Source organism: Delphinapterus leucas, chromosome 2, assembly GCF_059928025.1.
Source record: "Delphinapterus leucas isolate spDelLeu-1000000601 "Yukka" chromosome 2, BTC_Dleu_Yukka2, whole genome shotgun sequence".
In the NCBI taxonomy this organism is placed as follows: domain Eukaryota; kingdom Metazoa; phylum Chordata; class Mammalia; order Artiodactyla; family Monodontidae; genus Delphinapterus; species Delphinapterus leucas.
Window position 1 is genome coordinate 78,323,601 of NC_143130.1, and position 26,484 is coordinate 78,350,084.

The 26,484-nt window shown below is 45.2% G+C and overlaps 1 protein-coding gene across 7 annotated transcripts in view; it reads left to right on the forward strand.

Annotated features, from left to right (window-relative positions):
* The window catches only part of MYO1E (myosin IE), a 204,421-nt gene that overhangs the window by 60,501 nt on the left and 117,436 nt on the right, over nucleotides 1–26,484 (forward strand). For 3 of the 7 annotated variants that reach the window (XM_089904537.1, XM_089904556.1, XM_089904564.1), the window contains exon 1: nucleotides 23,639–23,719. The exons of 2 other annotated variants lie outside the window; for them this stretch is intronic. In XM_089904537.1, the coding sequence (XP_089760663.1) occupies nucleotides 23,663–23,719 (57 nt within the window). In that variant the 5' untranslated portion in view covers nucleotides 23,639–23,662. Of the gene's footprint in view, nucleotides 1–23,638; nucleotides 23,720–24,128; nucleotides 24,383–26,484 lie in introns of those variants that run through there. 2 more of the 7 variants (XM_089904544.1, XM_089904548.1) reach the window with 2 other exon arrangements.

The following is a 26,484-nucleotide window of genomic DNA, read 5'->3' on the forward strand; positions in this document are numbered from 1 at the left end:
TCAAGTTCCTTTATTTAAAATAGCATAGTATTTGCATATAACCTAGTACATCCTCCCATGTACTTTAAATCATCTTTAGATTACTTATAATACCTAGTACAGTGTAAATGCTATGTAAATAGAGGCCAGCATGTGGCAAATTCAAGTTTGCTTTTTGGGACTTTCTGGAATTTTTTTCCCCCAATATTTTTGGTCTGCAGCTGGTTGAATCTGTGGATGTGGAATCTGCGGATATGGAGGACTGACTGGACTTCAGCCATCACTCCAATAAGATAATGGATGTGAAAGCTCTTAGCTGTGCAGTGCCATATATTCAGGAAGGGAACCGTTATATTCCTGGTGGTCGTATTTTATTGGGAGAGAGCCTGCAGGGCTCCTTTAGTATAACAGGCTGCATTAGAGTGCTGACTTTGTGCCAGTTGCGTGCATGATAAATTGTGCCACCACTCTTGCAAGGTCTGTAGAGGGCCAAATTAAAGGAGATGTTTGTGCCTCGGTGCCAGTACTTGGAGACATAACCCAGCTGTGGGTTACACTGCTTACTCCAAGGGGGAATCTAGAAGGCGCCGTAGCCTCTCGCTTTTGTGTTTCAGACAATGGATTTCATCAAGTTGGCAGCTGATTCTACCAGTCAGATCGAGACTTGATTGGAATCTGCAATTGAAGGCTTTCTTTGCAGCGTGGAGCTTACCTGTTAAGCTGGTTTCTAGAAAAACCAACCAGGGTGTCACATTTTCTTTTATGTGCGAATCAGTTAATATGGTAGGGTAGCTTGGAGTGATGCTAAGGGCTAGTCTCACCAGACAACTGCTGAGAGCATTTCCTTTCTCTACCCTAGAGATGCTCTAGGCTAGCAGACTAAAGTCATACGTGCCCTGGCCACAGTGTCATTTTCTCTTGGGCAGAAGTGGAGATACCTTGACCCGTCCTTACCTTCCCACACCATTTTTATATTTGAATTGCCAAAAGTCTTACTTGCCTTCAATACCTTATCTTTACATATGTACAGACCTTGTATATGCAGTTTATAATGCACTTTACATCTCATTGTTCTATTATAAATTTAATAAGATCAGTCAAGCCCAAGCCCTGAGGGGTGCCAAGCACTGTGCTAGGTAGACTCTGGGGATGCAGAGAAAAGGGGACAGATTTCCCCGTCCACATGGCACTCACAGTCAAGTCAGAGAATCAGTTGTATTTACATCTAATTAATGTCAAAATAGCATGATAGCATGTCTCATGAAAGTGAGACCAAGTGGCCTTAAGTGGCTTCTGTGGTCGCCCAGCTCAAGTGGTCCGACTTGTAAGCACTGGCCTTTTCTACCCCTACACACTACCCCGCTGCTCTTGCCTTGTCAGCGTGCTTTCATAGCATGCTGCCATATCAAGGTGACAGATGAATGTCTCTGTTAATCATATAGAAGCTATATTTGGGGTTGACCGCTCTCTGCAGACATTTAGCAAAGCGCCTTAGTTATCTGGATACCTCCTAAATCTAACTTCACTAGCTAACTGATCTCCTCATTGGCCGATGGTTTCTGTTCACTTCAAGGTGTACTGTTTCTAACCTTTTTCTGCTTCACCTTTCCCCACATCGATGCTCATCCTGCCCGGGACCTGCCTGAGGTTTGAGCCAGATCCCATTCTCATTCCCTCCAGTGGAAGCATTACCCTTTTTTTTTTAGGTGTTCTTTGCACTATTTTAGAAACAGGTCTGAGGATGGGGGGAAGGTACATTTTGCAAAGTATTCATAATTAGTGTGAGGGTGTAAATTCGGGAGAAGTTAATCGATTAAATGGTATCCCTGATTCTCTCTTGATGTTATCACAGAAGCTCATTTATATGGCACCCGTTTACAAAGGACTTCTGTCTTCTGTCTCACTGATCCCTCACTAACAACCCTGAGAGGGTGGGAACAAGGGAGTTTAAGTAAATCCCCCAGGCCACCCAGCCAGTAAGTGGCCGAAGAGGAAATGTGAGTGCGTTCTTCCAGCTCCCAGTCCTGGGCTTTTGCCCTCTGCCAAGTCACGGCAGAATATGGACTTAGTGATAATAAAGTTGGCCCCAGTGCTGAGAGTGGTCGTTACTTGCTTTATTCCTTCCAACATCCAAGAGCATCTTCTCAATTATAAATGATAGCCTCCAGCATTAGCCCTGAAGACACCGCTGAGAGTCCCAAGTGCTTTCACCCAATTTCCAGGCTCCTGTTAAATCTCTGAGGGGCATGAGCGCATCACAAATGAAGGGTAGCCTTCAAGATTGCAGCCGCGGGGGATAAGATTTCCTAGGAACGAGGACATTTCAGAGGAAAGAGAAGGTAAACTCTAGTGACTGCCAAGTTGTCATAATATAAATGGGGAACTTATTTTTAAGTGCTCAAATGTCCATATACATAGTAATTTGGAGTCTACATTTTCCTCCAAAGAGAATGCTTCCTGGGCTGTTGTGTACATTAACTAATGTAGGTTCTTAATTGAGGATATATATATATGCATATATATACACACATATATATGTGTATATATACATATATATATGTGTGTGTATATATATATATATATATATATATATATATATATATATTTGGCCGCGCTGCCCATGGCATGTGGAATCTTAGTTCCCCGACCAGGGATCAAACCTGCGTCCCCTGCATTGGAAGTGCAGAGTCTTAAGCACTGGACCTCCAGGGAAGTCCCAAGGAGACATTTTAAACAAATTCTGAGGATTTATATGCTGTCACTGCTAAAATGTAAAGAGAAAAAAAAAGTATAAAATAAGCCCTCGCAAAGAGTTTGTTATTTCTGTTACTCTTGTTATGATTGTGATTTTATCATTTGAATGTTCCCTTAGAGTTAGTCTATGAGCCCTTCAAAACAGCCTACCCACGTTCTTCATAACCATACCTCCAACCCAAGGTGAGCATTTTTGGAATTTCTTTTTAAATTAGAACCTTGGAAGGCTCATAGCTAGTAAGCCATCACGGGTTTCTAGATCTGCCCGCTAGCTTATTGTCTTCAACCAGCGTCAACTTCCTTTTGCATCATGTGACCCACTTCCAGATTTTAAAAACTGTGACAGCGTCAGAGATAGATTCACTTCCTCCTGTGATTAAGTCAGAGAGAGGGGTGGGTGGAGACTGTTAAATGGTTTAAACTTTTGGTGGTGTCTTTTGCCCATAAAGAGTTAGGAAAGGGGATGGCCTTCGGTGTGGGCAGGGCGGACAGAGCCCTGAGAACAGGAAAGCCCAGTCCACCCTCAGCCTTCCTCCAAGGACTGGTCTTGTCAGACCTACTGGTTGGGAAGGGCTGCCCTAGATTATCTAGGAGAGATTCAAGGGGACCCTTGTCCAGACCTACTGGTTGGGAAGAGCTGCCCTAGATTATCTAGGAGAGATTCAAGGGGACCTAAAGCCCAGGCATTTAACGCCTGGGCTTTACTTGATGACAAATTATAACGTAGCTAATTGATCTGTAGGAAACAGTTGCTCAAATGCCTTTTCAGCTTCTCAGTGGCAACAAAGTATATGTGGCAAAGCTCTTACATTAAAGATTTAGAGATTCCAGTTAGGATATTTAAAACCTTATGCCAGGTGGGAGATAGTATCGTATACCTCACACCAAATTGCTGAGTCTTATCAGCTGGGCATTAAGATTTTTTTATAAGCAGTGTTTGAGGTGGAAGAGAACAATTTTTAGAGAAAATGTAGTCAACTTCATTTAAATGGCATAAATGATGATTATGGCTGATTGTTGTCTGACAGAGTTTGGGCTGGTGTTTCTAAAACGAAATTAACTACAGAGTTCTTGAAATGGGGTCATCAGGTTAGAATTCAGTTGTCTGCGAAGATCAATGATTTCTGTCTTCTCAGCTTACCTGGCAGGCAGGGGTAATATATCACAACTAGGTGTGAAGTGCATTTGCATTCTTTTTTTTAGTAGTCGCCAGCGCATTCAGTATTTTTACGTAATGAAAGAATTGAACATTATGGCAACAAAATTCATTCTTCACACTGGAACTACCACTGCATATTTAGGTAATTAATTGGTAAACCTTTCTGTCTTAAAAAAATAATAAAATCAGTATATCCCCAGGGCCTGGCACAGTACCTAGCAGAGGTGTTTTTTGTTTGTTTTTTTTTTAATAGATCTTTATTGGAGTATAATTGCTTCACAATACTGTGTTAGTTTCTGTTGTACACCAAAGTGAATCAGCCATATGCATACCTGTGTACATATTTCCCCATATCTTCTCCCTTGTGCGTCTCCCTCCCACCCTCCCTATCCCACCCCTCTAGGTCGTCTTAGAGCACGAAGCTGATCTCCCTGTGCTATGTAGCTGCTTCCCACCAGCTAACTGTTTTACATTTGGTAGTGTATATATGTCAATGCTGTTCTCACTTTGCCCCAGCACACGTGGGTTTTTTGTTTGTTTTTTTTTTTTTGCGGTACGCGGGCCTCTCACCGCTGTGGCCTCCCCCGTTGCAGAGCGCAGGCTCCAGACACGCAGGCTTAGAGGCCATGGCTCATGGCCCCAGCTGCTCCGCAGCATGCGGGATCCTCCCGGACCGGGGCACGAACCCATGCCCCCTGCATCGGCAGGCGGACTCTCAACCACTGCGCCACCAGGGAAGCCCAGCACATGTGTTTTTGATGGGGCTAAAATGATTGAATCAGTGAATGACTGAATAAGTGAAAAACACAGGATGAGGTTCAGGAAAAAGACTACAAGAGCAGTTGTTATTAAAAGACTGCCACCCCTGAAATTACTATTATTGATGCCAATTCTCATTTATGTTTATGAATCTTTAGGAATTTTGGAGTGTACTTTATAGCCCATTACTCTAGTTAAGAGAAGAAAATTCTTTTTTTAAAGATATTTATTTATGTATTTGGTTGCACTGGGTCTTAGTTGCAGCTCCAAGGCTCCTTAGTTGTGGCTTCAGGGCTCCTTAGTTGTGGCATGCAAACTCTTAGTCGCCGCATGCGTGTGGGATCTAGTTCCCTGACCAGGGATCGAACCTGGGCCCCCTGTGTTGGGAGTGTGGAGTCTTATTCACTGTGCCACCAGGGAAGTCCCAGAAAATTCTTAAATGTAAACTTTTTACCTAAAAACTTTAATTTTTCTAATGGTGTTTCAGCAGTCGTTATTAAAAATCACTAGCCTACAAATATATTTCAGGAAGGGGATCCAGGCTTGTGTAATATTTACAAGGCAAGAGAATCTTTGGTTGCCGAATAAGCTCCCTGGTCTTCCTTTCTGTGCTAATTTGCTGTAGAGACAGTTCGGGCTTCTTTCTAAGGTTCTGTCCCAGCCACTCTGGTTGTGGAAGTGGCCATCTACTGGTAGCTCTTGTATAATAAAGTCCTATGAGGTAATATTTTTACACACTCATTTTTAGCCAAAAGAAAATGTTGGCGATCTCAGGTGGTGGCAGACTCCCTCATGGGAACGAGAATGGCTGGAATGGAAGGTAGGGCATAAAGAAGGTCTTCCCTCTTTGTGGCTCAAGAACAATTGTGGGCAGCCTCTTTGAGCTGCTCAGTTGGATTTCATCCTTTTCACCACGTTGTTCTTTGCCCTTGATCCACTTGTCCCCACCTGGCTTTAAGCTCTCTGGTCCAAAAGGACCGACTTCATGTCCACCTTTTAAATAGATACTCATTCAGCAGCACTGCAGCTAACGTAGAGAGGAGGGACGAGATTGCCGTGGGGAATGAGGCTCATAGGCCCATTGATGGAGGGAACCAGAGACAAACGTCCCACACATAACAGCTTTGCATATGGACAGACCTGATTTCCGTGTATGCATCTTTCTACGGGGCTGTCTGGGCCATTAAGAATCACCCTGAAAAAAAAAAAGAATCACCCTGACTCATACTTCTGGTTTTCAGTTCAACTCCTAGGAGTGCATTATTTCACACCCTGTGGAGGTAGAACTTGGTGTCACAGATGAGAAAGGCAGCCCCCTACCCCCTCAGCCTATCTGGAACCCAGCAGGTGTGAGGAAACCAGCTACCACATCTCTGAGAAGCCCACAGAGATGCTCCATAGCCCTTGTCTGTCTGAAACATTCAGCTTCTGAGAATAATGCGTTCTCCCTGAGTGCCAAATAACTGGGCTTAAAATTTTAATTCTGTGAAAGCTGGTTGTCAGAGTTTGATGAGGTGCAGAATAGGTACATAGTCTCAAATTTTTATCTCCCCACAAATTGCTTAGCAGTTACAATAGGAATAAAAAAATAGAAATTATGTAGTGGAGAAATGGGACAGTACTTAATGAAACGATAAAAATGAATACCACCCACAAACATGATGGACCTCCAGACGTGATACCCTGAGAAGGACACAAAATCACTTGACTCGAGTTCTAGCCCAACATGCAAAAGCTCAATCTATTATGAGGAAACATCACACAAACCCAAACTGAGAGAGATTCTATAAAATAACTGGCCCGAATTCTTTAAAATGCCAACATCATAAAAGACAAAGGAAAGCTAAAAAGCTGTTAGAAATTAAAGGAAACTAAACAAATACAAAAACTAAATGCAATATGTGATCTTGTACCAGGAAAAAAAAATCTTGTCAAAGGACATTATTGGGATAATTGATGAAATTGGAATATTGACTTGGATAAAAAGTATTAATGTGACATTTCCTGAAGTTGTTTACTCTGGTTATATAAGAAAATTCCCTTTTTAGGAAATACATACTGAAGTATTAAGGAATAAAAGGGCATGATGTATACAACCTATTTTTAAGTGGTTTAGATTAAAAAAAACTATATATACACACACACACAGAGACAGAGAGAGGGACAGAGGGGAAGCAAACGTGACAAAATGTTACAAATTGGTAGAGTGTAAGAATTTTTTAAAACTTTTCTGAAATGTTGAGATTATTTCAAAATAAAAGGTTTTTTAAAACCATCCTTTCATTATCCTACCATCAAAAAGAAATTGAACAAAATGCCCAGTTGTTTCATCTACCCTGGGATGGGTCAGCAATCAGCTGAAAGGGCTGGAAAGAGACCTCTGGCCGCCTCCTGCCCCCTCACCCTTACTCCTAAGTCAAATGGCCAGATGTGGATGATTCCTGCAGAGACACCAACCAACAGGTCCAGACTCTTATTTCAAGGGCCACAGGCCCAGGGAACTGCTAGGTGAGATTGTTCTTCTCTGCATCTCAGCCCCAGAGAGCCAAGAATCCTCTCAGCAACAGTAATGGTGGCCGCAAATTGAGGTCAGTAGGAAAACAGATCTGTTTTGGGTTGTAAAGTCGCACATAATGCGATGAGTGAACAGAAAAGAATGTACCCCTGTGAAGGGACGGCCTGTGAACTCCGGGTCTGGTTCTGAATATTCTTACGATGCCTAGCATAGAAAACAGGAAACATCAGTTAAAATGGGAAGTGGCTGTGGGCTGAATTACTGTAATTCCTCGTCTTACTTAGAAGTTGGCACGGAGTAGGCCTTCATCCACAGCCTGACGTCTCCCGCTCTACAACGTCTTGATAATTTTGCCCTTTCTTAAGGGTGGTGCGTTACCAAGCAAAGAGGCTCTTAGGCTGGAATTTCTACCTTTAAGTATGCTTAGAAATTGTGTTTTTAAAGAGCTGTTTGTCCCCACCCCCCGTCTCCCGGTTAAAAGCAGCCTGGCTCTGCCTCTCCTTCTGGTTCCCTCCTCCTGCCCCCTCTTTCTTTCTAAGTAGGCGAGATCCAGCACACAGAGCGACTCACAGCCTGGCTTAATAATAACCCAGCAATAAACGACATAGCCATTATCATGCTAGACAGATAAACAGAGGGACATTCCCCAAAGCTGTGAGCGCAACCACAACTTAGCTTTTCAGTCCTCCCCACATCTCCACCATTCCTTTGGGGTCCTCTAAAGTATCAGGGAAGTTCTGGCTGCCTGTCCACGCTGTAAAATGCAGATAATCATTCCTGCTCACTGCCTGCCCAGCTGAGTCGCTTTAGGGCTCACATGGGATGATGAATGGCGAAGTAGCGAGACGCTGGAAGCAATATACAAATAAGAACTGGTGTTGGTTCTCTTACTGGATGAGGATCTGACTAAAGTAGTTTGGGCCTGTGCCCTTTGGAAGAAGGACAGTTTTTCTGTGTGACCTGGGCTGCACCCTCTCATGGGCAGTCCATCTTGGCTGTCTGTTTCTTGTCCCAAGTGCTCAGCTTGCCCTCCTGGCTTTCCTGCGGCCGCCTCTCTTCTTCCTGTCTCTCTGTTCCATCTGTTGGTTTTGTGCCTCACCAATGAGAAAGTAAGCTTGATGAGAGCCAAAGTCTTGTCTGTATGGTCTGCAGGTGTTACCCCAGTGCTTAGAATAGCGCTTGACTCCTGGTAGGCACACAACTATTGGAAGGAAGGAATGAATGAACAAACAGATGAAATGCTTCCCATCCTCAGTTTTCTTACCTACCGTTGGCTCCCTGTTCTGCACAATCCTGCTCATGCCCGTGATGAGAACTTGTAGTAGCCAATGATGGACTCCTGGCCCATTTCTTGCTCCTAAGCTCCAGAACTCCAGATCCAAATGCCCAGTGCCTATGTGGAAAAAGCTCAATGAAGAAGGGATTACGGGGCTTCCCTGGTGGCGCAGTGGTTGAGAGTCCGCCTGCCAATGCAGGGGACACGGGTTTGTGCCCCGGTCCGGGAAGATCCCACGTGCCGCGGAGCGGCTGCGCCCCTGAGCCATGGCCGCTGAGCCTGCGTGTCCGGAGCCTGTGCTCCGCAATGGGAGAGGCCACAACAGTGAGAGGCCCGCGTACTGCAAAAAACAAAAAGAAAAACAAACAAACAAAAAAGAAGGGATTACGAGTGTAGATTCTGGAAGCAGAATATTTGTTCACTGGTGTTGATCTGGGGCAAAGGATGTAACTTCTTTCTGCCAGGGCTTCCTCGTCCTTAAAATGGGGATTAATAATAATGCTGACCTTATAGGTTTGCTGACACAATTAAATGATTTAATACATGTAAAGACCTTAGAATGTTGCTTGGTACATAGTGAGCCCTCAATAGAGCTCACTGGACAGGGATTTTCATTCTGGTTTAATGTTCCATCTGGGAAATTGGGGTGACTGCCTTTTCTTCATATAAAAGGGGCACTCTTTATATGCCGAATCCTGAACTGTTTTCTCCCAACGAAGTGCGGGTTTATTCTTTGCTTGTGCTATTTGGACCATGGGTACCCGTGCAGCCCCTGCTCAGCTCTAGAAAAGTGCATTCTCAACTCAGCAAACATGGTGGCTGAAACAAGTCATGAACTGTGGGACCCCAAACTCCCCTTGGTCTGCAAACTCCCATTTTCCCACCCCCACCCCCACCCCCAGTCTAGGGGAAGATACTGTACAGGTTCACTCCTCAAGCTCTGGCTTCTAGAAATTCAGTCCCTTCTTTGGCTATGTGGATGATTTAGGCAGCAGGTAGTGGGTTATGTTCAGATAAAAAAAAGACCCCCTAAATGGGGAGGCCCCTGTTCATGTGCCGTCTTGTCTGTAACTGTAGTCCTGTCACAATTCAGTTGCGATTTTCATCACCCTGGTCAGGAAATTCATGGGGAAGGTTACCACAGCAACCTTCACTCTGCTCTGGAAAGCATATTACTTACAATGGGGCCTTTCAGTGGTGGGGCCCTGAAGCTGGGCAGTGATTTGGTCTATTCAGAACACAATGGGGCAAAACAGAATAGAAGGGAACTACACATTGTTTCAGGCTCCCGCTGCCATCTGTAGCATTGCACATCGTTGTTCATCCTTGTGCCCAACTTAAGGTTTGTTTCTCCCGTAACACTTTTAATTTCACGACGCACATGCCTGCCAGTTGAAGTGCGTTTCATGGAAGTTTAAATAATAGTAACAATTCTATAGGGGTGTACAAACTCAGCCAGAAAGTGCTACAGAAATACCTTTGAGAAAAGGTGGTATGGGCTTTTGATTTAGAGACAAGGGAAACACAAACTGGGTTTGTTTAAAAATATTCAAACCACTCTTCAATCGATTTGCCTGTAACACAGCCACAGTTTTTTTTTGTTTTTTTTTTAAGGGAGAAAATTTTAAATGACAGGAAAAAAAAATAAAATCACCCTTGCCCTTATTCACAGCTACTCAAAACAAACCCACCCACTAAACAGAATTTATCCTCTGATAGTAAATGACTGGTTCACTTACATCTTTTTAAAAAAACTAGAGAATGTTACAGAGGTTTTTCAAAGCTGAATTTAGCTGTTAAGCATGTGAGCAGTAGTTGTACCAAGCAAAAGAACTGTGGTTTCCTTAGAATGGAGGTTGGAAAGAAACTTTTTTCTTCTTTAATTTTTTTTTCCTTTAGTGCATTTACGGTATTTTATTTATTCACACGGCTTACCCCATGATCAAACAACTTTTCTTTGTTGTATGTTTGTATCTCTAGGGTTGTTTCATGCCCTTCCCTTCTTTAATGTTTCCCGTATGTTTAATTTAAATCATTTGCCTTTTATCTTTCTCAGGATCTCAAGCTCTTTGTCTCTTTTCTAACCTTTGTACTCTTCTTGCTGCACCCAATTTAAAAAAAAAAAGAAATTGAAATGAGCTTTTCTTCTAAGTGCAAAGCTAAGATACTTCTGTACCTTAAACCCAGCCAACCTCCATCAGGCAAATGGTGACTCCATTTTGCTTTTGATTCCAGTGAACCTTAATTGATGTGTGGTCACTCCCAGGTATCTTTGGGTGTTGGTTATTTGATCAGTAAGTAATACTGTGCTTTTGGCCCAACTCCCAGGAAGGGAAGGGGTCACAGCCAGGGAGAACATTAGAACTGCTGGTGCTACGTTTCCTCATATTTTGGGTCTCAGGGTTCGGGTAGAAGGGAACTTCTGTGCACTTGGGAGCAGACTGTAGCACGAATCCTTGCAGCATTTCTGCAACCAGAAGCCATGCAAATGTTTTTGCAAATCCACTTGTGGTCTTGCTGGCAGGTTTTGAGCACAACCCTCTTTGTGAGGCGGTGATGTTGACATTGATTTTCTATTCACTGTCCTGCCCCAAGGTGAGCACACTGTTTTCTGTATAACTGGGTGGGCACACTCTTCTCTACCTAACACTGAGAGCAGCCTCGGTTTGTCTCACTTCTTGCGTAAAGTGATTTCTGTTATTACTGCTTTGGGAGCATTTGTGTGTCAACTCCAGCCCTCTTGACTCTCATTCCCGTCCGTAGTACAAGGAAGACCAGAGTTTGTTACCCGCTCTTTGCAGGGCTGGGAGCGGCTGTGGTTTGGCTTTGGAAGCTCTGTAACAGGTTCCTCCAGCGGATCCCTAGCTGGGACCATTTTGGCTGAGCGAGAATTTCTGTGAGGTTATTTTTAACCTGAGTGTCTTTATTGTGTTGAGAGGCACCTTTGCCACGAAGGAAAACCATCATCTATCTGATCCCAAAAGAATTTTGAATGAGAAGCCTGCCCTTACTGAAGACCAGGGTGTGGGGCTCTGGCCTTGAGATTGGCGGTTGAGTCCTTTGAAGGCAGAGGCCCAGTGTCACAGGGTGGCTCCAACCCTTTGGCCTCTCCGCTTCACTGAGGCCTCTCACTACACCCATTATCTTTGCAGGAGTCAATCCTACCTGTGCCTAAAACGCCCCTGTTGAGAGCAGCAATCTCTGTTCCCGAGCCGAGGTTAATACTTCATCCATCTTGCCACGTGGGACCTAAAAGGCAGTTCCAGGCACTGCATTTGGAACCTTGCTATCAGAGAACGGCTCCCTTGACACACTTTCACAGAGTGGGGAATCCATTTTGTTTGTCTTCCGTGGCCTTCACGGAAGGTGCTGTGGGTTTCCAAACCCACCAGTACAGATCTGGACTCCATGACTCTCTTTGGCCAAGTTTTTCATCTGTTACACGGGGATCATGGTACCTCCCCAATTCTACAGTTCCTTTGAAAACAAATGAAACAAAGCACCTAACAGAGTGCTTGGCACATCGTAGGTGTCAGGAGAAGCAGTGCTCATTCCTTGTTCCCTGACCACTGTGGACCACACCTCTAGATGCCGTGGGTTGCCTTTTTGATGCTGTACTGTATTTCACAGAACACAATGAGCAATGGGTAACAATCGCAGAAACTTTCTTGGATTTTCTATGGAGTTGTGAACTTTAAGCTGGTGTGACCCACCCTGGCCTCATAATCACATCAGATATGGTTAACTTGTGTTTTGTTTTCAATTTTAGTGATTCTGGCAGACGAAAGTTACTACTGGAAGGAGCACATGGAATTCTACAGAGATCTCTAGTTAGATTATAGCTTTCCAATTTCCGTGGGCATTTCCCCACATTTTCTGGAGATTGCCTTTCTCCTTTACCTACTTGTTTCCGATTTTTAAGCCAATGCTTTGACTTTTTTTTCCTCCTTAAACAGAGGCCTGTGTCTCGGGTAGAAGGCAAGGGGTATTAGGAAAGTGGTCCCCAAAGTGCCGAGTCCATGCACCTTTGCATACAAGATAACCCACTAGAAAGCAGATATTAAAACTTCTATTTACATTTATCTTTTTTTTAATTTAATTAATTAATTTATTTATTTATTTTTGGCTGTGTTGGGTCTTAGTTTCTGTGCGAGGGCTTTCTCTAGTTGCGGCGAGTGGGGGCCACTCTTCATCGCGGTGCGCGAGCCTCTCACTGTCACGGCCTCCCTTGTTGCGGAGCACAGGCTCCAGACGCGCAGGCTCAGTAGTTGTGGCTCACGGGCCTAGTTGCTCCGCGGCATGTGGGATCTTCCCAGACCAGGGCTCGAACCCGTGTCCCCTGCATTGGCAGGCGGATTCTTAACCACTGCGCCACCAGGGAAGCCCTACATTTATCTTACTATTAAAACCTAGGAAGAAATTAAGCTCTTCAAATATTTACTATTTGGATGGACACCAGTGCCTTTATGCAGTGTGATTGCCAGAAGGTCGTGGTTCACAAATGATAATGTTTATTTGAATAATTTAAAATATTTAAATGCCTAGACTCATTTGATTGTTTTTCCCAGAACTTTTGTGGGTGATCAAAACCTTTGCTACATACAGGCTTGCTGGGGAGGGCTGGCGGTAGAGAGCCACCAGGGCTGGACCGGGAGCTGGAAAACTCGAGTTCTAGTCCTGGTTCTGCTGCCAAGTAGCTTGCACCATGGACACGTACAGCTTCTCTGGGCCTCAGACTCCGCATCTGTGCAGTAAGAGCTTTGGACTGGTTGATGAATGGGCAGGGCCCCTTCCGGCTATAACATGTTCGGATTCAGAATGTAAACGTAGAAGTATTATGCCCCTTCCTTACCCCTCTTCCTTTGTAGTTTGTTTCAACCCCTTCCCTTTTTTGCCTGTAAGGCATCAGTCCGTGACTCTAAGTGGTCCTTACTGTAGTTCATGACAGGCTTCCTTTTTATTTTATTTTATTTATTTATTTATTTATTTACTTACTTACTTACTTACTTACTTACGGTACGCGGACCTCTCACTGCTGCGGGCTCTCCCGTTGCGGAGCACAGGCTCTGGACGCGCAGGCTCAGCGGCCATGGCTCACGGGCCAAGCCGCTCCGCGGCGTGTGGGATCTTCCCGGACCGGGGCACGAACCCATGTCCCCTGCATCGGCAGGCAGACTCTCAACCACTGCACCACCAGGGAAGCCCCAGGCTTCCTTTTTAGTTGGTACTGGCCTTCCGCAGTTCAGCTGTGGTTTCTGAGAGAGAAGCTGATAACAGGAGACATACCTGCTGAAGTGTGAAGGTTTGGGTCATGAGAAGAAATGGCTCGGTGGGTCCTGTGTCCTCCACCAGGTGATAAGAGGGGTGAGAGGTTGGACCCAGTGTTTATCTTCGCACGTGGAGCTGTCCTGAGCCTGCAGGACTCTTGGGGACACCCACCCGCAGTGCTATTTAGGGGTGCTCTGGTGACTTCTCCCCCGGAGATGTGCCCACAGAACCCTCCTCTCTGCCTCCCTGACAGCCAGCCTCTCTGTGGCCCCAGATCTCTCTGGATCTGGTGAACATGTCTGGTCTGTACCCTAAAAGCTCCTGAACAAACGCCTTATGGCTCCATTTTGCCCCTAGAGGAACGTGGCATCACTGTGCTGCAGCTCAGGCCTGATCAAGCAAGCAAAGGGTCTAGCTGTGCCCACGCCCAAACCAGGGGAAGGTGCTGAAGGCATTTCTCAGTTCTGTATTTCTTTGTTCGTTGTTGGCTAGTGACTGTGGTGCTTGGGGGACGCCCCTCGCCCCTGCGCTCGGCTTCTATCCTGGACTTAGTATCCCCCATGGCTAATCCACGACAAAGGCTGCCCGTTCCCCCAAGACACCCCTGATCAGACCCCTGATCACACTCCCTTCTCCCCACCTATCGCATTCTGAAGCACACATCCTGAGTTTTCTCCTTCAGATATGCCCAAACAGTTCATTTTTCAGAAAAAGTAAATTAAACTTAAAAAAACATCAAATGAGTTGATTCTCTTGTGCTGTCATACCTCCAACATTTTGCGTGACATAAATAATACATGTTTTGTAATCAGTGCAGGAAGATGCTGTGAATGATAGCGAGTCCTGGAAGACTTTTTAATTAGGTTGATATCAATTCTGCTGCAGTCTGCTAAGTCTTTACATATTTTTCTTTTCCACAGAACGGTGTTTAAATTAGAATTTCTTCCATAGTACAGAGGAATAGTTCATTTTAAGTGACAAGGAATTGCTCTGTTATCTCCCTGTTTCTATTTCCATTTCAGTTAATAATATGAATAAGAACCATCAGTCCCGGTGTTTCCAGCTGATCTGCATCATTACTTTGGCTTCTTAATTCAATTTAAAAAATTTACTGAACAGCTACCATTGCTTCAGGGACTGTAATTTTCAAACCAAAAATTATGACACATAGTCTGATAGGATTTTGTTTTCTTGGTTTATGAATCTACTAATGAAAGTCCTGTCAGTAGAGGTGCAAAAACTAAATCACATTTACATATAAATTTAATGGACTACCTGAACTGTGAAGAATTAAATTCCATGAAACTGACCTTGCCAAGGTCACAGAGCTTATGCTTGAACCCAAGTCTGTTGACTGTAATAAACTAATAGATTAGCAAGAAGAATGGTGTTCCCCAACCTTTGTACTTGAAAACAGGAGTGACGACAGGGAGGTCCCTGAAGGGACTGATAAATGCTTGACATGTTGTCAAACTAGTAGAGCTGCAGCTGAAAAGACAGAGGCTGACATCAGTGTGACTCTTCGTCATTTGTTTGATTAAAATATAAATAGAGGCAGAAGTAAAATGAACATTTGTCATATAATGGGATTTCAACCATTTGATTCATTTTATTTTGTAGCTTGAAATGTCCTCACCCTGTGGTCAAAATTAGCCTGTTTTCCTTACCTGTCTGACAGTGGACAGTTAAGAGAAGGAGAATTGTCATTAAGGGCAACATCTCTTCCCTTTGATCTTCTGGGCTGGGGGCATTAGGAAAGCTTTAGAAACTTCTTTCTTCCTTGGGGCAGACTCTGGGCCCAGGACCCCCATTTACCCCACTGACAGCTGCCACAGTGACATACACCTGGTTCTGAGATGAGCCAAAGCCACTGGGAATTCATTGGCCCAACTAGTACTGATTGAGCCACGACCGTGTGCCAGACACTGCCCTGCAGGCTGGGGACTCGGCAGGGAGTAGATGTGCTCCCAAGGCCATGTAGGGCCAGACTGCTTGCTCTGTGGGCTCCTAGATGCTGGGCTTTGCACACGGTACCCTATGTACCAATAATAAAAGTATCTGCTTCATGCTGGTGTGCGGATAAAAAAAGTTGATACGTGGCAATTACTAAACATGCAATAAAGCAATTACTATTATCTCTAGCATTATTGCTGTTTCCCACATCCACTTGCTTATCACAAGAACGCAATGGGTATAATGATTAAGTGCAAAGATTTGAGAGCCAATTGGCCTCAATTTGAAGCCCAGCTTCTGGGGTTGGGCAAGTTAGTTAACTTCTCTGTGCTTCATTTTTCCTGCCTGGTAAGGTTGTGAGGGTTAAATAAATTATCATGTATAAAATGTTGCGAACAGGGCTTCCCAGGTGGCGCAGTGGTTGCGAGTCCGCCTGCCGATGCAGGGGACACGGGTTTGTGCCCCGGTCCGGGGAGATCCCACATGCCATGGAGCGGCTGGGCACGTGAGCCACGGCCACTGAGCCTGCGCGTCCGGAGCCTGTGCTCCGCAATGGGAGAGGCCACAGCAGTGAGAGGCCCGCGCACCGCAAAAAAAAAAAAAAAAAAAAAAAAAAAGTTGCGAACAGTGCTGGTATGTAATGAGAATTAGCTGTTGTACAAGAAGAATATTCTCCCCCGGGGAGAGAGCCACTACCCTAGATTTCCTAAAGATTGAGAGGAAGGACGATAGAACAGGGCTGATAATACTTGCAGAAAGTGCTTCCCTAGAGAGAAAGAATAAATTGCAGGTGCCCAAGAGAGAATTTCCTCGTCAGCCTCAGGACAAGCCCTCACCCAGGGGACCGATAAAATGTCCCATGTGTGGCTGTTTTCTGAGGCAAGAGGGCTAGAGGGAGGGCCCTGGGGACCCCTGATGGAAAGTGCAGGGGATTTGGGACATGAATTCAGAGTAGTTTCTACTTGTGAAAACGAAACCTAGCCTCTCATCTGCTACCGAAAGGGGGATCTAGTCTTGCCAGGTGAGATTTTTCCACGGCAGAGAAAAATACGTCTGGGAAATAGAAGTCATTTAAATTCTCTATGGCTAGACTTGAAATTGGTGGAAATGGGCCCAGTAGAGAGGGGTAGCGGGTCCCCACGTGTGGGATATGGCACCAAGGTGCACGGTAAGGTCAGTGTGTCTGACCCCATGTTGTGTATTTTAAATCGTTTATCTTCATTATTATTTTTTTTTAAATAAATTTATTTATTTATTTTATTTTTGGCTGCTTTGGGTCTTTGTTGCTGTGCTCGGGCTTTCTCTAGTTGCAGCGAGCAGGGGGCTACTCTTCGTTGCGGTGCGCGGACCTCTCACTGCGGTGGCTTCTCTTGTTGCGGAGCACAGGCTCTAGGTGTATGGGCTTCAGTAGTTGTGGCTCGCGGGCTCTAGAGCTCAGGCTCAGTAGTTGTGGCGCATGGGCCTAGTTGCTCCGTGGCATGTGGGATCTTCCCGGAACAGGGCTCAAACCCATGTCTCCTGCATGTCTCGGCAGGCAGATTCTTAACCACTGCGCCACCAGGGAAGCCCTATCTTCATTATTTAACACACTGAAGAAATAAAACTGGTGATTTTATGGAGATAATTGTTTAGGCTTTAGCCAAATTAAAAAGGACAGTTTATATAAAAATGTGACGCATAGGGCTGGTGCAACTTGGATATAGAAGAGTTGTAAAAGTTGTTGAAAATGAGGTTTAGGAAACATGGGAGTATAGTGTATGCAAATGAAGGCCAGAGCTCAGTGTAATCCACTGGGGAGGACATATCACCTGTGGGGCAGCAGTGAGGGAAGGGGGTCTCCTGCTTCAATGGTCTTAATACTGAAGGAATTTTTAGATTGAAAGACGTCCAAATGGAACATGCCTTTACAAATGGAAGAGGAGATTACCTTGCTTTGCAAACTTGTGGTCTGGTGTGGGCAGCTTGATGGGAGCTGCTTGTCAGCCAGGACACTCACCCTCATCCTGTTTGGGACGGGGGCGTGGAAGCAACAGCTACAAAAGTGATCACAGCAAAGCCTCCAGAACTGGGCAAATCATCAACCTCACCAGTAAAACCACTGTACAGTTCCTGAAGTGACATTAATACATGGTACAGTGCTTCCAGAATAACTGAAGCTTTATAATATCTTCGATGATATTAAACAGTGACTTCACATTTGTAAAGTGTGTGGAAGGGGGGCCTGGCTCTTTGGAAGTGTTTCATGCCACAGTTTATCAAGCCTAAGATGCTACTGGTTATTGTTAAGCTGTGACACAACATTGGTTGTAAGACATGTCCTAGTTTCACATTGTTAGAAGTATGAAAAAAATGCATCTTAGAATTGATGGAGTATGTTAACTGTTCATTTATAACATCTTAGCTTTGAACTGTTCATTGATATAAAAAATCCATCCTTTTGGGAGCCACATTTCAGAGTTAAGTGAAAGAAAGGGAGTTTCTTTTCCTACTAGGGGCCCATTGTTATTTAAAGAAGAGTTTACTATAGCTGCAAACTGGGGTGAACAAAGCTGACATGGAATAACGAGAATATGGGGAAAATGTCATTTATACATATATTTCATTGTACAAAGTATTTGATCTAATTTCTTTTTCACTGAAAAGAACTGTATATGTGTGTGCACATTTTATAAATATTTACTCAGCAGAGAAATAAAACCATACAGAAAGTACACTTAGATAAATAACTGCATCATTTTAACAACTGTATTGTCACATAGAGATATCATTTTATATAAATAATATCACATATGCAATTAAAACCAAATTTGGGCTCCTGACCATCTCTTGTTTTGTTTTTTTTTTCCCCCAAACCTTTTTTCCTTCCCGCAATCAATTAGTCCAGCCAGTGTCGCCAGCCTGGTGTGTACCATCCACACTTTGCCCCCAGATCATGTCATCATGTCATCATGTCAAACCAACTCTACCCCTAGAGGGATTGGGGGTTGGTATGATTGTTCCCTGGGGGCAATGTAATGTCAGGAACCTCCTTCTCCTGAGCAGGCTGCTGAGAAGCCCCGAGAGCCTCAGAGAAGCTGAGTGATTTGTGGGAGACCCTGAGGATCTTGCTGGGAGAGCTGGTCTTTGAGAGCTGCCCATGACCTTTCTGGGATCAAGCTGGTCACAGATACAACCATGCGGCCTGAGACAGTCCCAGTTGATGCCTCTTGTTCCAGCTTTATTATTAACAACATCCCCTTCTGCACACAGAGTGTCTCGGTTTAGATGATAAATTAGGTTTGCTCTAGTCACTTCCAGGAAGGGTGACTCTAGCCAACCCTGGCTTAGAAACCACTGGATCTAGTGATCCTGGAGCCAGTGTCTACACTTGGCCTTGATAATGGTATCGGAAGTGAGCTGTGGTGTAGCAGAAAGAGCAAAGAAAAGAAAGTCAGAAGTCCTGATGACAAGTCTCAGCGCTGGCCCTTTGTCACAGGTATTAACTGAGGCCACGTATATGGAAATGCTACACAAATATTCAACTTTTGATCAGGTCACATGTACCTACGTGACTGAGACCAATAAACACATCCTCTACATTCACTGAGTCTCCTGTGCTCCTACTTTGTGTGCCAGCCCCCCATGTACTTTTCCATCCCCAGCCCCTCCGAGCAGAGGCAACTTGGTACATTATAATCCCAGGCCTCACTTTACCCATTTGTAAAATGGTGACAGTGCGATTGTAATATTCATGTCTTGCAAGTGTTGTGAGAATTGAATGAGATGTAAAGCTTCGGTGTATATTTATGGTTTCAGTAAAAGTCAGTTCCGTTTACCTTAAAGGTTGAGGGGAATAGGGGTGTCTGTGGGCTCCTGACTGCCCACTCCCATTCCTACCCCCCACCTCTTCCAGAAACACCCCTTCCTTGCACTCTGTTCACTGTAGTTCAGCACCCACAAATGCTTGCTTCAGACATCCATCTTCACACCACCAAAATAGCGGGGGGGTCTAAGTTCCATAAAGTTGAAACACATTGCAAGCCCAATGCTGGCTTACTATGCCTGGCACATAGACAAACAAATATTTATGGTTGATTTTTTTTTTCTTTTCCATCGTTTGCAGTGGAAGTGTTTCATTCCAGGCAAACAGCAGAACTGCGAAAGGTAGAATACCCAGACTGTCGATTAAAAGATGAACGTCTAACAGATAGTTCCAAGCCTTTCCTGTTATGACTCACTGGGACAGAAAATCCCATTAAAAAACAAGCTCAGCTCATCAGGCCAGAGCATTACCCATTGTCCATTGTTGACAATAAGAATATGGTTTATCTGCCTTTTGCGGTGATACGCTTACAAAATTGGGGACATTTGAGTCCCAGGTTTTCTGGAAATCATCACCCCCAGAAAATGCTTGATAGTATTGGCATCATATTCAACATTTCTATTTATTTTTAAATTTTACTAACACATTCGTATGGTTTAAAACAGCAATAAAAAAGTAAACTGTGCAGCAAAGTTTAAAATGGAGAGTAAAAGTCACCTTTCTCCCCAAACCCCAGGCCTTCTCCCCAATGGAACCTTGTGTGTCTTTCAAGAAAACAATTATAACACGTCTTTTATTTTTTTAATTTTTTAATTATTTTTAAGATTTTTTTTAAAAATAAAATTTATTTATTTATTTTTGGCTGCTTTGGGTCTTCGTTGCTGCACATGGCTTTCTCTAGTTGTGGCAAGCGGGGGCTACTCTCTGTTGCGGTGCTTGGGCTTCTCACTACGGTGACTTCTCTTGCTGTAGAGCATGAGCTCTAGGTGGGCGGGCTTCAGTAGTTGTGGCACGGGCTCAGTAGTTGCGGCTCGCGGGCTCTAGAGCACAGGCTCAGTAGTTGTGGTGCGCAGGCTTAGTTGCTCCACGGCATGTGGGATCTTCCTGGACCAGGGCTCAAACCCGTGTCCCCTGCATTGGCAGGCGGATTCTCAACCACTGTGCCACCAGGGAATCCCTAAAGATTTTTTTTGATGTCCATTTTATTTTTAAAGTCTTTTATTGAATTTGTTACAATATTGCTTCTGTTTTATGTTTTGGTTTTTTGGCCGCGAGGCATGCGGGATCTTAGCTCCCCAACCAGGGATCGAACCCGCACCCCCTGCATTGGAAGGCAAAGTCTTAACCACTGGACCGCCAGGGAAGTCCCAACACATATGTTCTAAAAAGTTTAGGCAAGTGCAGTCCTTGAATACTAAATCCACGTATTGACTGCTATTTTCATGAAACTGGGGATCTTGAAGATCTTCCAAGTCAGCACAGGCAGATTGCTTTCAATGACCGTGTGGAACACCTGCAGGGAGTGCCATGTTCTAATCGGTCTCTAATCCATACGTCCAGTTTTCCTCATTACAGACTTTGTTACAGTGAGCAACCTTCTACATACATCTTGGCATCCTTGGTAGATCTTGAGGTAAATTCCTAAAAATAAAATGGCTGGATCAAAGAGGGTATGCATTTTATTTTTATTTAGTTTAGTTAACAGTTTATATATTGGTCTGTGTGACTGAAGTTCTTTTTTTTTTTTTTTTTTTTTCTTTTTTTAAATATTTATTTATTTGGCTGTGCAGGGTCTTAGTTGCAGCATGTGGGATCTAGTTCCCTGAGCAGGAATCGAACCTGGGCCCCCTGCCTTGGGAGCTCGGAGTCTTAACCACTGGACCACCAGGGAAGTCCCGTGACTGAAGTGTGTTTTTTTTTGTTGTTTTTTTTTTTGCGGTACGCGGGCCTCTCACTTGTGGCCTCTCCCGTTGTGGAGCACAGGCTCTGGACGCGCAGGCTCAGTGGCCATGGCTCACGGGTCCAGCCGCTCCGCGGCATGTGGGATCTTCCCGGACCGGGGCACGAACCCGTGTCCCATGCATCAGCAGGCAGACTCCCAACCACTGTGCCACCAGGGAAGCCCTGGTGACTGAAGTTTTGATCCCTATTTCCACATGAGTCTCTAAAGATACTGTGCTGTGTATTTTTTCTACAAGAGGGTAAGGGCGTTTATGGCCACTCCTTCCCCAGGCCCTGCCCAACAGTGAGCCTGTTGTGTTTACCCAGCACATTTGATGGCCTCCCTTTCCTGGGCGTCTGAAGGACGTATGAAGAAGTGTCGTTACCCAGTATATGGTCGTCTCCTCTCTCCGGGATGAACCAAGGAAGGAAAATGCTCAGAGACACTAGTGAGAGTATGTGCAAAGCCCTGGCTGTGAGCAGGACTGCCCTGGCGCCCTCTCCGTGGGAGTGGAGGTTGGCTTTCAGGAGACAACAGTGCCTGCTTTCGTGCGCTGACTCCCCTTTGCTCACCCTAGTCCCCACCCTGCTAAACACACACCAGTTCATGACACTTCTGCTTTTAAAATCAGTGACCGGGGGCTTCCCTGGTGGCGCAGTGGTTGGGAGTCCACCTGCCGATGCTGCCGATGCAGGGGACACGGGTTCGTGCCCTGGTCCGGGAAGCTCCCACATGCCGCGGAGCGGCTGGGCCCGTGAGCCATGGCTACTGAGCCTGCGCGTCCGGAGCCTGTGCTCCGCAATGGGAGAGGCCACAACAGTGAGAGGCCCGCGTACCGCAAATAAATAAAAATAAATAAATAAATAAATAAATAAAATAAAATCAGTGACTGGGTTCTTCCCCAACATGAGGTACTCCTGTGTCTTGGTGCCACCTCTTCATTGTGAGGCGTACACTGGGCCATTAAGTGAACGTGGGCATACCCTACGTTTTAGAACTTGCACGTGAAACAATGCTTTTTAATCAACTGTTTCATCATTAGGAAGTAACTGTGGACCAGAGAAAGTCTGCACTCAATGTTTACCTAGTGAGAAGTATCTCTTTCGTAATTTGTTATCATTGTGAGGGCTAAGAGTAACTTTTTATCATCATCACCATTATCATTGTTATTATTATTATCATTTCTTAGCTGGCACATTAGCAGCCATTTTCCGTCCTTTGTACGGCGTCGCTTCACTTACCAAGAACTGTTGGGAAATGAAATACCTCGCTGAGTGCCCCTACTTGTTTAAAATGTTACCATTTTTTGGTGGGGAAACTAAAAGGAGTTACCCCATCCAAAAAGCCCACAGAAGAGAAGGAAGTGGAGTCTCACTGAGGTGCTAGCTTGGTAAACTGGACTTCTGTCATCTGAGGAAAATGTACCTCCTCACACAGATGGGGAAGTCTCCGTCCCTCGGGTCGTCTTCCCAGCAGGCGTGGCAGCCCATCCTGCCCCTACCCTCCCAGTCAGGGGCAGGAGGAAGAAGCAAAGAAGTCCAGGTTATTTGCCCCAGGAACACCATTCTTGTCCACACAATTCTAGGACAATAGTTTGTGGTCTGAAGGCAACTTTCAGCTTCTGAGGACATTGTCTAGGGCAGCGGTCCCCAACCTTTTTGGCACCAGGGACCGGTTTCCGTGCAAGACAGTTTTTCCAAGGGGGGAGGGGGAGGATGGGGAAGGGTAGGGGTGGGGGGATGGGGGTGGGGATGGTGGGGAGGGGAGGAGGAGGGGAGGGGGATGGAGATGGGGGAGGGGATGGGGAGGGGTGGGGGGTGCTGGGGAGGGGATGCTGGGGGAGATGGGTCAGGCGGTAATGCAAGCATGGGGAGCGGCATATGAAGCTTCGCTCGCTCACCTGCTGCTCACCTCCTGCTGTGCGACCCCTTACTGGTCTGCCGCCCCCCGGGGGTTGGGGACCCTGGTCTAGGGTTGTAAGGTGATAACCGTTTCCCACTGTGTTCCCCACTTATTCTCTGTCAGTGGCTATGTTCCAAGGAAGGCTTCTGGGAAAGTCACACTATGATCAAACACTGTGGTCCCCTATAGAAAAACAGAAAACAGTTGTTCTTTTTCACTGTGGGGAACTTCGAAGCTTCCGTGGGTTGGGATGAGAGCCTATGCATCCTTGTTTCATTTCCAGCTTCCCGGATCCGGTTCTCACCCTCCGCTAGAACTGCCCAGCCCAGCCCTGTCCCAGCTTTCATCTGCCTATGGGTGGGTTCTGTGGATTGCCAAGGACGGGTCAGCCTTCCCTGAAAGGCTCTAAGGTGCTCCCAGCATCCCTAGCTATTTTCCCTCCTTCCCTTTACTGCATCTGAATTTCGGGGGGCGGGGCAGGGGGGATGGAGAAGGGGGAGGAGAAAAGCATAGTAAGGGTGGGGGTCAATAAAGACAAAAACTGCAATTAGAAGACCTTGGGCGATTTACTTTTTTTTTTTTTTTTTAAATCAGCAACATAGAGATAATACATAGTATAGGAGATGATTGTGAAGATTGAATGAGTTCACATATATAACTATAATAGCCTGGGAGGAAGTGGGGGAGAGAGAGAGATTTGTGACCAAATTGGTTATAGGAAATATGTCAGGTGAAAAATAGCTCCAGTGTTTTAGTCTTTGATGCTAAGAGAAGGTGGCCATTAACAAAAATTGTATAGTGTTCCCTTTGTATCCACAGGGGATTGGTTCCAGGACCGCTGTGGATACCAAAATCCCTGGATGCTCAAGTCCCTTATATAAAATGGCATCGTGCAGTCAGCCCTTCTTATCTGCGATCTACGGTTGGGAATCCGCGGATGCAGAACTCGTGGATACGGAGGACCCTCCAACTGTTTTGTCTTTTTAGTGATGAATTCAGTTATGTCTTTTTAGTGATGAATTCAGATAAATGGCATTCTGTTGCCATTTAAACATAACATGTGGAAATATCCAGTAAGTCACTAGGGAGAAAGTGTGAAGAACCCGTGATGTTTGAATAAGTTCATAATCATAGAGACTTTGGTTTGCATCTTGCCTTTGCTACTTACTGCTTGGGGCGTCTGCTTCCTTGCATGTAGCATGGGAATGTTAACCCCTCTCTCACAGGGTTGTTTGGAAGAGCAAAAAAGCAATTGCCTCAAATCAAATGGCTCATTGCCTTGCTTATAGTAACTGTCAGGTATCCTATTGGTTCCTTACCCTCTTGTAGATAGAAGTCTGGAGACCCAGCCGGGGACTTTTTTGTGCGGAGGGATATTTGAGACGATGAGAATCAATGCACTCCACGAGGAGCCCTGTTGCACTGGGGAGTAACTGCTGTTAGGAAGAAGACACTACCTTTGAGATGGGACAGACAGTAATGTATCACACTGCAGTGAGAGAGAGAAAAGACAGTTGGATTGGGCACCAAGATGGACTTGGGTTACCTTGAGAAGGCATTTCTGAGGATCAGTACAAACACATACACTATGACACAGAGCCCCTACATTTCTTGTCCTTTGCACATGTTAAATAACAGCTTATTAGTAGCCCTTCTGTTTTGTTCAACTGCTTACATTTTTAAAGAGAAAATAATATTTTTGCCCTCTTTTAAGTAGGTAGATATTTATTGGGGTTAAAAAGAAACAAGCGCACACACCTGCTGGCTAGTTACTCCAGGACCCTAGTTTTCTATGCAGAGTAATTTTTGCAGGTGCCCAGAAAGAATATTCAAGCTGGGAAAGCAGGGAGGGTGGAGGAGGGGAGGAGTCTCCAGGAATCTTTATCTGGTTGGAAATAGAAGGTGGAGATTGAGATCTCTCAACTCTTCCATTGAGATCCAGTGAGTCATGCTGTGGCCAGTGCTTTCTGCTTTGCCTTAAGAATAAGGAGTGGGTGAGGTTTGAGGTAATTTTGGAACTGATTGAGGAACTGATGCTGCGTGTGGTTCTGAGAAAGTCCAATTTATCATATAAACAGTTTCCCTCTGTAAGGCAGCCTGGGTGGCAAGCTTTCCAGAAAGGGTGGCTCCTTTCTGGAGGTTGAACCCATCGCACTATGCTTTTCCTATGGTGGCCCCTTCCTTGGCTGGTTTTTTAATAATTGCTTTCCCAGAGCTTCTTCGATTTTGCCATTTCAAAGGGCACATGTCTCCTGCAGGGAAAGCATTAAACAGTTTTTTAAAGTGAAATTTAAAATGTTATTTATCTTGTTTCCTTCCACCTTCCCCTTCTCTCAAAGAGCGTATTGCCTTTTCTCATCCTAGTTTTGACGTTTGAGCAGGTGGCCTTTCTAGATACCCTAATTCAGAAATTTTTTCTCCTTTATCCAAACTCCTCTCAAAAGTAAACTCCTGGGCTTCCCTGGTGGTGCAGTGGTTGGGAGTCCGCCTGCTGATGCAGGGGACACGGGTTCGTGCCCCGGTCTGGGAAGATCCCACATGCCGCGGAGCGGCTGGGCCCGTGAGCCATGGCCGCTGAGCCTGCGCGTCCAGAGCCTGTGCTCTGCAACGGGAGAGGCCACAACAGTGAGAGGCCCGCATACCGCAAAAGAAAAAGTAAACTCCTGAGGAGGGAGAGGAGCCAGTCTTGCTTGGTTCAATGCCCACCATGCTTGTCCAGCATGTGACATGTCCAGTAGGATGCATGGAGAGCTTGAAGGGAAGGGAGAGTCTTCTAATATCTTGCCATGTATTATTTGTCATTATTTCATATGTATTAGCTTTTTTTTTTTTGCACCGTTAGTGTAAATTATAATGAATATCCTTCCTTGTCTAGTCTTGCCTGGCAAATTCAAAATATTTTACGTCCACTTCACATGGCACCTTCTCCAGGAAGTGATTTCTGTCTCTCCTGGGACAAAGGAGTCTCCACCCACTGCTGGAACACCCATTTTACATGCGTTTACATGTTGACTGTTGCTGACGCACAAATTATGAATCATTTGGTGGCTATCTCTCACGTCCTTCAGCAGACCATGAGCTCCCCAAATGCAGCCACCATGGGGCTCCCATCTGCCCTTAGCTCCAGGACTTGGCACGTAGTCCAACACATGGGGGATCCCACTGCAGAAATGCC